Genomic DNA, 12,162 nt, shown 5'->3' on the forward strand with positions numbered 1-12,162 from the left:
TTTTTTTTTAATGTTTATTTTTGAGAGAGACAGAGTATGAGTGGGGGAGAGGCAAAGCGAGAGGGAGACACAGAATGTGAAGCAGGCTCCAGGCTCTGAGCCATCAGCACAGAGCCCGACGCGGGGCTCGAACTCAAACTGTGAGATCGTGACCTAAGCCCAAGTTGGACACAACTAACTGAGCCACCCAGGCTCAGGTCTTTTTCTACTTCACGTATCTTTTACCACCATCAGGTGTAACACATCATAGCAGATTCCACTTCAGGTTGTAAAGAATTGTTTTCTCAACTTCTTTAAAAATACTCACCCATAGTTGTTCCGTGCAGAGTATTCATAGAAGCTTAATTCTTCAGCAACTTCAAACTCAGCACTGATGTCTCAAATAAATAAGACCTGAGCAGTAGTAGTAACATCTATCAACTCATCAAGAATCAGACTCATTTACCTTTTTAATTGACTTGATTTCGTTCCCAGTGTCCCAAACTTTTTGAGCAACTGTTTTTTCCAAAAGGCCAACAAACAATCTCAAACAATTTTACTTTCCCTGGATACATTTCTTTGGCTGCTGCACTCAAATACAATTAACTCGCCATCAGTAAATGGCTTTCCTTGATGGGGTTACGAGAGTCCCTTAGAGACTTATTTCAGTTGCACCCTCATTTTCATTTTTTATTTTGTGAAGTTCTGCTCATTTGAGATATTTCTAGATTAAATTTCTAGTTTTTCTGACAGTTGCTTGCCTGTGAGTGAAATACTAGATGAATGCTTCTATTGGTAATGTCAACATATATTGTATTTTAGCTCAGGTATAGATTCTTTGTTATCTAATTAATTATCAAAATAATTGACACTCCACTGTGCCTTCAAAGCACATGAGAAGTCCAGTTTTCTTGTTTTGAAAGGATGGCTATACACTAGTAATAATAATGTATTTAAAGCTTGGTGATTTATATGGTATTCAAGATGCTGTTGAGGTACAACCATGTCACTGCGATGTGCCGTGTGCTGAGCAGCAGTAAGAACTGAGAAGAATCACTTCCTGTCCGTGTTGTAAACTACTCAACTCTGCTTTAATACCATAAAAGCAGCCACAGACAGCATGTAAACAAACGAGCATGATGTATTCCAATAAAACTGTATTTATGGACACTGAAATTCAAATTTCATACAATTTTCATGTCACAAGATTTCTAAAATTCTTTTTCGACCGTTAGTATAAGAACCATTCTCAGGTCATTTATTTGCCGTACAAAAACAGGTGGTAGGCTAGATTTGGCTTGTCAGGCATGGTTTACCATTCCTGATCTAAATAATTTCATTTTTTATTACTAGTTTAGGGGTACTTATATAAAATTTAGGTATACTCTCCAACTGGGGATCACTGCAAAGTGATTGTTAGCAGGGAATTATCCCACCTTCAAAAACTATTTTCCCAGGAGACAGTCAATATTTAAATATATGTATCTAATACAAAATTAGACATAATTTAGATTATAAGATTATAATCTAATTATTATCACTTAGATAAAATAGACTTATTTAAATTTTAATTTGATAACTTATAACAGCAAGGGTAAAATATAAGTGTTCAGTACTAAAATGAATGCTAAAATTTTATGAAGCCATTATATTTTATTACATAAAGGTCTAATGGGGAGATGGAGAAGGCATTTCCAATGAAGTGACTGAAGCCATTTGAGTTTTTTCTTCTGAAAAGACTTTATCTGTCTTCTGGCGTTTAAGAGGTGGGTCGTCCTGATTCTCTGTAACAAAGCCAAAAAACCCGTTATTAGGTAAGAGACTTAACATTGGAAAATACCTTTAAAAAGCAAACAATATAGGCATTTTAAAGATTCTGAATACTCAACGTATACATAAAATAGTAACATGACTGCAGATTTATTATTATAATGAAATAACCTTCTGCTAGACTGAATAGTGTGTATGTCATACTAAAATTCGTAAAATTGCGAGAAACCAGTCACAATTGAGTGGCAAAGAATCTTGAACCGAAATATCTAACTAGAATTAGTTTAACCTATTTCCAAATTTAATAAATATTAAAAGCTACATGAAAAGTATTATAGTTTACATTTAATTTCCCAGAAATTGCTCACCTAGAGTTAGGGTCTGGTTCTTGTAGAGCACAGCAGCAGGAATCCGAAAGGTGATACATAACATTTCCTTGTTAGGGGCTACATTTCTTACTAGGTGAACTGAACTGCATGCCTCCAAGGAAATGCCTAACACAGCCCCAGCTCGCTGCTGAACATCCTTAGCAGGATTAGGGTCTTTGGAAAAGCTGTAACAGTGCACTATGGGAAGGAGCTCAATGCCACATGGCGGCCCATCTAAAAGCAATTTGAAAACACTGAGAAATTCAATAGCCTTTGCTGGCAAGTTCATGACAATGTGCACAGAGTGTTTTCTTTCTTTTGACAGTGGTCCCAGCTGCTGCATTAACTCTTCTCTGACTGGTCCTTGAAGGAAGTCTTTCCCATCCAAGTTAAAGACTTTCACTTTTTGGTCCACTTTGTTTAATTTACAATTGTGCAATAGCCATTTATGGGATTCAGGATTGAGATCATTAGCAAATACAGTGCAATTTTTCTTTGCTACTGGAATGGCAAAAGGCCCAACCCCAGCAAAAACATCAAATAGCACATCTCCAGATTTGAGAAGTTCTGTGATACGACTGTGTTCTGTAGAGAGACGAGGATTCCAATAGACTTTCGAAAAATCAAATTCATAGGTGTAGCCGTTTTCTCGAACCTGAAAAAGGTATCATACCTTGGTTAACCTGTTTAGTTTTAAATTCCAGCCATGGACACTGGATGGGTATGCCCACACATTTAAATTTAGGAGCAAATAACTGCATTTTAATTAGAATTCTGGTGTTTATGCTATTCTTGAAGCCAGTTAACACCCTGCATTAGACTTTGACCTAAGAAAAGTCCTCTCTTTAAAGCCAAATGACTCTCCGTCTCATTCTACCCGGTCATAAAGTGGTTCCCAAATCACATAAGGCATTTTTCAGACAGGCCAATTGACTGGCTTAATCCTACTCTATTTTGTCACCTGACCGAGAGGGAAATAAACCTATAATTTGAAACAACACAACACATATCTTCATGAGGACTAACTGAAGTTGCAGACAGCATTCCCCTCAGCAAATAAGCTTCCTTAATTTTCAGTTTGTAAGAGGGAGGCATGACAGATGTATCTTGTACTGGGGCACCTGTGTGGCTCAATCAGTTAAGCATCCAACTCGATCTCAGCTCAGGTCACAACCTCACGGTTCGTGAGATCGAGCCCTGCGCTGGGCTCCGCACTGGCAGCATGAAGCCTGCTTGGGGTTCTCTTTCTCCCTCTCTCTCTGCCCTTCCCCAGCTTGTGTGTGCACGTTCTCTCTCTTGAAATAAATAAAAAACATTAAAAAAAATCTTGGGAAAGAAAAGACGTGCCATGTACACATTGGATTTTGAGGTATTTTACTATGTTTTTAGACAGTTACTTGGATTTTGCAAGGTTCATATCTACAAATTTTAGCCAGTGTATAGAACAAATCCTTCCCCTACTTTCTCTTTTCCCAAATTTGAGTTTTCATGGATTAAACTAAATATATTTAGTGAAGCTAAGTCTTGAAATTTAAAATTTTAAGACTTTGTGCCATGTTTTGGGGGAACGATCATAAGCATGTTAGAAAATAGCAAACAAAACTAAAATTACAGTCATGTAATGTGACCTCAGCCTTCATTTTAAGCCCCTTGTTTTAATGGATGAAGAATCAAAAGGCCAGAAAATTTCCTAAGTTCTACAAATCTGAGATACATCTTCTATATTCTGCCTTCATGGAATATTTTGCTTTCAAATTTGTGTAAATATGTTTTCCTTCCGACCACATCAGATGCTCTGGCCACGTTAAGGCTCCAGAGTTGGAAATGTTCCTTCATTATTCTGCTAACTAAAACTCTCTAGATCTATAACCTGGAAGGTCTGAATATGTCTTGGGATGCTTTTCCTGAAATATCCTTCCTACTCCCCCTTTTTAAGGTGAAGCATAGTACTACTTTTAAAAAATTAGACTTTAAGTATCCTTCTGATTTTACTCATACTGTCTTTCAACCTAACCCACTCAGCATTACTTTCAGCCTGATTCACTCTCAGGAATCTTTTTACTCACAATAGACACAGAAAGTACTTATGCTGCTTGAGCTCCTAAAATTAAATGTGATTCTGTTTGTAGTAAAGAAATTATACTGAGTTTTTGCATTTACTTTATGGTATAAATGTTAAATATAAAATATATCCTAAGAACAAACTTCAGTTGACTTAAGAAATCAATCAGAAGCCATTTAAAAAATTACAGAAGTTTCTGAGAACTTTTAGATCTCTGAGAAGAAGGAAGTACCCTAAAGGGCAGTACCAAATGAAGAACAAGCAGCACTCAATCAGTATGCTGAGATAAGCACGGATACCAGCAAAGCACTCACATTCAAATCCTACTTGCCAGATCAGACCCCACACAATACACACAAGCAGTAGGCCGTGGACGTTATACAGGGAAAGATCATGCATGGACTCTGGAGTCAGAAGCCTGGCTCCAAAAATCCAGCTCAGTCATTCCTTGTTACTTTATCTGCATAAAGAGAATATTAGAAACAACCACCATTATATTTACCCAAGGGATACAGATGCGCTGTTTCGAAGGGGTACACGCACCCCAATGTTTATAGCAGCGCTATCGACAATAGCCAAAGTATGAAAAGAACCCAAATGTCCATGATGGATGAATGGATAAAGAAGATGTGGTGTATACATATGTGTACACACACACACACACACACACACACACACACACACACACACACTGGAGTATTACTTGGCAATCAAAAAGAAAGAAATCTTGCCATTTGCAACTATGTGGATGGAGCTGGAGAGTATTATGCTCAGTGAAATTAGCCAGTTAGAAAAAGACAAATATCACATGATGTCACTCATATGAAGACTTTAAGATACCAAACAGATGAACATTAGGGAGGGGAAGCGAAAAGACAGGGAGGGGACAAAACATAAGAGACTCTTAAACATAGAACAAACAGAGGGTTGCCGTAGGGGCTCTGGGAGAGGGGACGGGCTAAATGGGTAAGGGGCATTAAAGAATCTACTCCTGAAATCATTGTTGCACTATATGCTAACTAACTTGCATGTAAATTAAACAATAAATAAATTTAAAACAAAACAAAATAACCACTATTATCTTGTGGGCTTCTAAGGATTTGTTATATTTAAAACATTAGCTCAGGCCTAATAGTAAGTATGTAGTAAATGGTGTTTTAATATTCTGTTACAATTAAATTATGGAGAAATAATTTTATACTTAAAATATTCACCTAAATCTATGTGGCCCAGAATCTTAAAAAATAGTTATTTTGCATAAACTCTCCTGGGTTTTATAAAGTCCTGTTTAAGAGAAAGAAGTCAGTGAGAGAAAGACAAATACCATATAATTTCACTCATATAGAATTTAAGAAACAAAACAGATGAACATATAGGAAGGCAAAAAAAAAAAAAAAAGCAAGAAACAAACCATAAGAGCTTAAGTCTCTTAACTATAGAGAACTGAGGGTTGCTGGATGGGAGGTGGGGGGTGGGAGCTAAATGGGTGATGGGCATCAAGGGGGGCACTTGTTGCGATGAGCACTGAGTGTTATCTGTAAGTGATGAATCACTAAATTCAACACCTGAAACCAATATTACCCTATTAGTTAACTAACTAGTATTTAAATAAAAACTTGGAACCAACAAAAATACATCTAACATCTTAAGAGTGGACTTTGTTATTAAAATTTTTATCAAGTTATGGAGAGAAGTTAACCTATTTCCTAGCTTGGGTACAAAATTTCACATAATATTAACACATAATTATCTAAGACTTTTAAATCAAAAAAATGTTTATATTATCCAGCACTTCAGAGGATTTTGGGGGTAGAGGATGAGAAAGTGGTTTACCCCAGGAGTCTCTTCCTACATATTAAAAATATTTTTTCTTTGAAATAGGTTTGTTTTGTTTTTCTTATAAAAGAAATATGTGCTCCGTAGAAGAGTATAAAAATGAGAACAAAGGTCACTAGTTACTACTATATCAAATAAAAATATGCCCACTGTTAACATTCTGATATATGTGCATATTTACATACATATTTAGTTAAAATGGAGCTATGTATATATATACTACTCTACAACTGGTGTTTTTGTCACTTAACCTATCACTGGGCAATTTATTTTAGTAAGTGTGGAGCTCAGTAATCTATAATGATGGGGTATTTCATTGTGTTGTTATACCAAAATTTAATCATTCTCTGATGAACATTTAGGTTGTTTCTATTCCTTTGTGGAACCTGGTACATACACATCACTACAATTTTCTCCAATCATATCCTTGAGATAACTTCCCGCAAATGGAATCCTAGGTCAAAGGAGGTACCTATTCAAAATGGCAATTTTTACCATATACCCTTCCTGAATATTTGTATCAAATTTGCACTTCCATCAAAAGGATATATAAATGCTCACATTCTCACATACTCATCAATATTGGGTTATTATAAATACCTTTAATCTTTGACACCTATTCTAGTTCTAAACATTAATCTTGATATAATCTGTACCTAGGAGACAATAAGATATTCCATACCTTGGTCATCATGTTCTCCTCTCCAGACAGCACTTCCATTTGGAAATTTCGGTACGTATTATCAATGTTATTGATTTTATTTACTGCTGAGGTGATTCCTGGATTTTTGTCAATCATAACTTGACCTGAAAGATGAGAATTCATAAATATTGCCAATTGGTTGCAAAATAAAACTGAAAATATAAAATGGAAATAAACTGTATTTCTTTTGGTTATAGACAAAAGTTGCATCTAGTGTGTATATCGTGGCATGCGATTCTAAAAATTCAGTGGATTAGCAAAGTTAATTAATGTCTGCCAGCCTCTAATACAAAGACAAAAAAACATATGGGTACACAAGTTTTTATTTATTTTGAGAGAGAGAGAGAGTAAGCGAGCTAGTGTGCGCATGAGCAGTGGAGAGGCAGAGAGAGATGCAGAGAATCCTAAGCAGGCTCTGCACTAACAGTGCAAAGGTAGGGCTCAAACTCACGAAGTGTGAGATGATGATGTGAGTTGAAATCAAGAGCTGGACACAACCGAATGAGCCACCCAGCCACCCTACAGGGGTACATTTTTAAAGAAAAATTTTTGAGGAGTTTCAGTCTATCTAATAGTTTTCCTTTTTTTTTTTTTTTAAATTAAATCTCAAACGGACCAATACACAACAATAAGCAAAAAAGTAGACCATAAGGTAAAGAACAGAAAGGAAAAGTATAAGGACCATTGCAACAAATGATCTCTAAAATCACCAGCCTGTTCCCACTGACCTAATCAAATGTCTGCTTTACTATGTACTTAAAAAAGATGCCCCCACTTTGGAAATACATACCAGTAAAATAAGTTTTCAAATAAAAGAAACAGATTATTTAGTCTTATCTAAGTAAAATGTTCATTTAATTAAATTGTTCTTTTTGTCAAATATTTGCCAGAGCAGAAAGAGCTACAAATAAAATACACCAGAAATGGTATATTGATGCCCTTTACTTAAAGTCTACTTTTTTGTTAGCACTTAAAAAAATTGTAAGAATCTATATGTCATGTCATTGCATAAAGAAAGATAACTTGATTTGTAAGTTAATAAAAAGTGCTCAATAATACAAACATGCTGATATATAACCAGAATTTGTCCAATTTCTTTTTGATAATTAGATACCTGATTTTGAATATGACTCTAGCCAATCATTATTCTTATCCTGTTCTGCTTCAGGTATCAGAAGTCAATTTTTAAGGTATAATAGTTTGAAATGAGGAATGAAATAAAAAAAACAAACTGAAAGTTTATAGCAAAAGCTTTAAAATTACCACTGGATGAAAATGCTTCACTTTTAATCTAGGAGGGCCCTGAATAAAATAGGGATGCCGAAAGGGATGTTTTGAGTTCTGACAGGCGATGACTCATACATAGCAAAGCTTATCTTTGACATTTGTACACAGGCATAATTATAAAGATCTGCTTAATTATTTATTGTGTTATCGTTGTGCATTATCAGTCCCTTTCATCAGTAAAAACAAAGGAAATGCATAATAGCATATTTCTGAAATCCTAATCATGCAAAATACTGAGAACTACATTTTATTTTATTTTATTTAAAGCATGAGAGTGCAAGCAAGCTGGGGAGTGGGGCAGAGGGGTAGGAAGAGAGAGAGGAGGGTGGGGTAGAGAGAGAGAGAAAGAGGGAGAGGGAGAGAGAGAAAGAGAGAGAATAGAGAGAGAGAATATCCCAGGCAAGCTCCATGTTCAGCATGGAACCTGACAGAGGGCTTGATCCCACGACCTTTGGGATCATGACCTGAGCTGAAATCAAGAATTGGACAGTCAACCAACTGAGCCACACAGGTGCCCTGAGAACATGTTAAAGGTGAAAATAATTCTCAAAAGTTCTGACAATTACTCTACATTAAAAAGAAAAAAAAAATCTGGAGAATACACGGACATCAAATATTTGTGTAAGGACAACTGCAATCCTGATTAGTCTTCTACTTCTTTCTTCTCCCAAAGGATAAAGGACCCAGGCTCAAACTTGGTCTTACAGAGATACAACATACGAAAACATTATTTTTTTTTTTAATGTTTATTTTTGAGAGAGGGATTGAGAGAGAGAGAGACGGAGCACAAGCCAGAGAGGGGCAGAGAGAGGGAGACAGAATCTGAAGCAGACTCCAGGCTCTGAGCTGTCCGCACAGAGCCTGACACGGGGCTTGAACTCATGAACCATGAGATCATGACCTGAGCCGAAGTTGGACGCTCAACTGACGAGTGACCCAAGTGTCCCCAGAAGCATCATTTCTAAATGACTAAGGGCACTAAAAAACAAAGTATGGTGCCAGACATATAGAAGAGGCTCAGTCAGTCGAATCAAAGCATGAATAAACAGGGTCTTGAACTTTTGATGGTAAACACTCAAATTTAAGAAACCTAGAATTCAGCATAGTCCTGAGGGTCTAATAACTCCTATGTACCAAATGACGAGGTGCCAAAGAATTCTGCCAAAGCAAAAAATTTGAGTTTAATCTATGCTTGTATATTGTGTACAGAAAAGCCTGAACTGATTTTTAGAGTTTGCTATCACTCTGGAGAGAGTATTCCAAAATGGCTTTCAAAAGAGAGGGTATGTAGCTCAAGATGCAGCTTAAAATTAAAATGGTAACATGTCCTGCTTCTGTAATTTGACATTTAAGAAAGTCATTTTAAGAACTAAAATGAGAACCTAATTACTTTCTAGCACATAAATATTATTACTAAGACACACCTACCAATTAAATGCTTGAAAGGTAGTTGATGATCTCGAAGGTTCAGGTGGGCAATATGTCCAACTCTGCTAAATCCTGAAGTCACATCTTGACCTTCAGGAAGCACAGCTCTCAAGATTTCTTCTGACTTAAAGTTTTCATAAGTGAGTTCCAAATTATATTTATGTATCTGTGGACTGACATTAAGCTGCTTTAAAATACTGAGTTCTGCTCTCTCAAAGGAACCATCAGTAAATATTTTATAGGGATCCAACATAACTAGTCTACTTTCTTCATCTTCTGGATCTTCAATTACACGTTTTATGCCTGGGCGCTGCAGTGCTGCCCTTTTAAGGGATCGCATCAATTTATTGACTATTTCTTTCCTCACTTTAAGTACTGGGATGGTGACTGTCTTTTTAAAAGCTGTTCTATCAAGTTTTGTCATTCCTCGAACATTAGAGGGTGGTGAAAACAATTCAGAGTCTCTCTGGTTTGTTTCTATTTCAGTCATGGTGGAGAATCTTCTCCTTTGATCCAGCAAGAAAATACCAGGTGCTCTGCTAAGTTTCTGTATCTGTGACGTCCAAGCAAGTGGAGCCAATGATTCTGATTCAGATATTCTACAGGTTTCCACTTTGAAAAGTATTCTTGAGAATCCAAATTGCCTCCATAAGTTCCTAAAAAAAAAAAAAAAAAAAAAAAAAGGATGCACTTTAAAAAAACAAACAAAACAAAACCAGAAAGCTACAAACTTACATGTTCACAACAGGTTAAGAATAAAAAATCTAAATTCTATAGTTTTAAATAACATGCTAAATGCTGACTGGTGTGTGAGAAGTATACTATCTTTTCCATGATATGTTGTCTTTTATAAAAGTAGTAAATAATAAATTTGCACCTTAACCCATCTGCTGCCGGGACAAGGGCTTAGTGACCCATCAGCCTCCCTACAGTCAATGAACCTCTCCACCCACAATTTTCTACAGAATAAGTTTGGGATTGGAAGGCTGACGTTTGACTTAAATGATCCATCTCTAAATGAAATGGTCATTATATTTATGACTTTACCAATGGCAATATTTACTAGGATACTTATGGGTGCTTATTACATCAGAGGCTGTGCTACATGCTTTACACACATTATCTATCTTGGGAGGTGCGTGGTTATCACATCTTTATTTTGTAAACGAGGAAACTAAAGGTCAGAAGTAGGTTAATTCATCCAGTCTCGTTTCTGTAAGTGGCTGCGCAGGGATTAAAAACCAGGTCTGTCTGACTGACTACAGAGCCTGTATTCTTAATATATTGATTGGTATGTTGTTTGTCTTTAATGCTTCACTACCCCAAGTCCTGTCTATAACTTGAGGTTTCAGTATTTTGAGGACTAGGGCTTTGCAGAGTTCTATGTCCATTCCATTAATAGTATCAGATATTCACTTTGCCTTCTAGAATACCAAAGAAATAATTGGAAGGGGAGAGGACCCTGCCCCAGAACCCGTGAAGCAATTCTCAAACTTCACAGTCAGGGTTCAAGTTTGGTCTAGCAGTTCCCCAGCTGCGTGATCTTGTAATTTCTTAATCGGAGTCTCGGTTTCCCACATGTAAAATATGGCTAAAGGCTCGATCAGAAAGCTTCTGAACAGATAAAACACATTCGTTCGCACCCAGCACTAGGGCCCAAGCTCAGCACCCGGGCGGTGGGTGACCTCGCGACCTGCGCCAAGAAGCGCGTGGCGGAGAGCAGACCTTGGAGGACGGGTACTACCACCTGACCCTCAGCCTCTCGGATCAGGGGCACTGCGGTCACCACTTCACCAACGTCACCATCCCAATTCCCGGCGCCGCTCGGCGGTTGACTCCAAGTCTAGACCCCTCACCTCATGCTCTGGTGCAGCTCGGATGAGAGTCGCTCGTGGAAGGGCTGGCCCTCGATGACATCATCACGGTTCGCCACGGAGGGGCGAGCGTCATCAGAGCCCGTCGATTCCCTTCTTTCTTCTCCGCCCCGGGCGGTACGGGAACCCGGAAGGGCCGGGCTCTCCGCCCCGCCTCCCGCGCGACTATTGACTGGAAGGCTGGGGTAGGAGCTCGCAGATGGACCTGGTTGTCGGCCAGCGAGCAGCATGGAGGCGCCCTGGGGGATCGGCAACGCCGAGCGGAGCTGGTACGTCTCGGCCCAGCAGTCCGAAGCGGCGGAGGCGGAAGAGTTGAGCCCGTTGCTAAGCAACGTAAGTTTCCTCGGGAAGCTTCTGGGTGCTGCAGGCCTCCGGCCTTTTTCCTGAAATGCCTGACAGATGAGACCTGGAAAAGAAGGAGGTGCGGGTGCTGCACGGGGAGAAGGGAGAACCTGGAGCCTGACTCTTGGGGGATGGGGCCCAAAGGCAGGAGCCAGACGCAGATGAGACCCAGCGAGTGCATGAATGTGATTGCAGCGTAACATGCCCTAGAGAGAAAGTAAAGGCGCGGGCACAGGTGGAAGAGGTGCAGCACCATTTGGAGGCTGGGGACCTGACTGGAGGAGCAGCCCTGCCGTTATGTAACTCAGTGCTGTCTGTTAGTGTCTTTGTCGACTTCCTGTTCCCTCCAACAGTCTTGTGAGGTTTTTGCCAGAGTCACGAGATTTTTCTTCCCTAGACTTAGTCATTGGGTGCCTGGAAACCTCATACAGAGCTCCTTAGCGGTGAAGGAGTAGAGGTGGCCTGGTAATGAGCACATAGCACTTCCCTGACCCTAAAACCTGTGTAAGGGGG

The 12,162-nt window shown here is 38.6% G+C and overlaps 2 protein-coding genes across 7 annotated transcripts in view; one reads left to right on the forward strand and one right to left on the reverse strand.

Annotated features, from left to right (window-relative positions):
* Positions 1 to 1,116: 1,116 nt before the first annotated feature.
* On the reverse strand, positions 1,117 to 11,298 carry TRMT5 (tRNA methyltransferase 5). The gene is made up of 5 exons (XM_053224524.1): positions 11,159 to 11,298; positions 9,434 to 10,089; positions 6,698 to 6,822; positions 2,118 to 2,772; positions 1,117 to 1,763 (listed from the first exon to the last, which is right to left on the reverse strand). Exons 2-5 carry the CDS (start codon positions 9,921 to 9,923, stop codon positions 1,648 to 1,650), a joined length of 1,386 nt encoding a protein of 461 aa, XP_053080499.1. The 5' UTR covers positions 9,924 to 10,089; positions 11,159 to 11,298; the 3' UTR covers positions 1,117 to 1,647.
* The window catches only part of SLC38A6 (solute carrier family 38 member 6), a 75,907-nt gene continuing 74,824 nt past the window's right edge, over positions 11,080 to 12,162 (forward strand). The window contains exon 1 of one of the 6 annotated variants that reach the window (XM_053224521.1): positions 11,080 to 11,640. In XM_053224521.1, coding sequence (XP_053080496.1) covers positions 11,536 to 11,640 — 105 coding nt within the window. In that variant the 5' untranslated portion in view covers positions 11,080 to 11,535. The other 5 variants (XM_027065862.2, XM_015071825.3, XM_053224523.1 and 2 more) reach the window with 5 other exon arrangements.

The sequence above is a fragment of the Acinonyx jubatus genome, chromosome B3, assembly GCF_027475565.1.
Source record: "Acinonyx jubatus isolate Ajub_Pintada_27869175 chromosome B3, VMU_Ajub_asm_v1.0, whole genome shotgun sequence".
Taxonomy (NCBI): domain Eukaryota; kingdom Metazoa; phylum Chordata; class Mammalia; order Carnivora; family Felidae; genus Acinonyx; species Acinonyx jubatus.

What these genes read in the sequence shown, in the direction of transcription:
- TRMT5 (XM_053224524.1), bottom strand. Translation starts at nt 9,923, where the DNA reads ATGACTGAAATAGAAACAAACCAGAGAGACTCTGAATTGTTTTCACCA. An exon ending in ACCTTTCAAGCATTTAATTG is followed by an intron (nt 6,823 to 9,433) that starts GTAGGTGTGTCT and finishes CTCATCTTTCAG; the next exon opens with GTCAAGTTATGATTGACAAA. An exon ending in AGGAGAACATGATGACCAAG is followed by an intron (nt 2,773 to 6,697) that starts GTATGGAATATC and finishes TACCTTTTTCAG; the next exon opens with GTTCGAGAAAACGGCTACAC.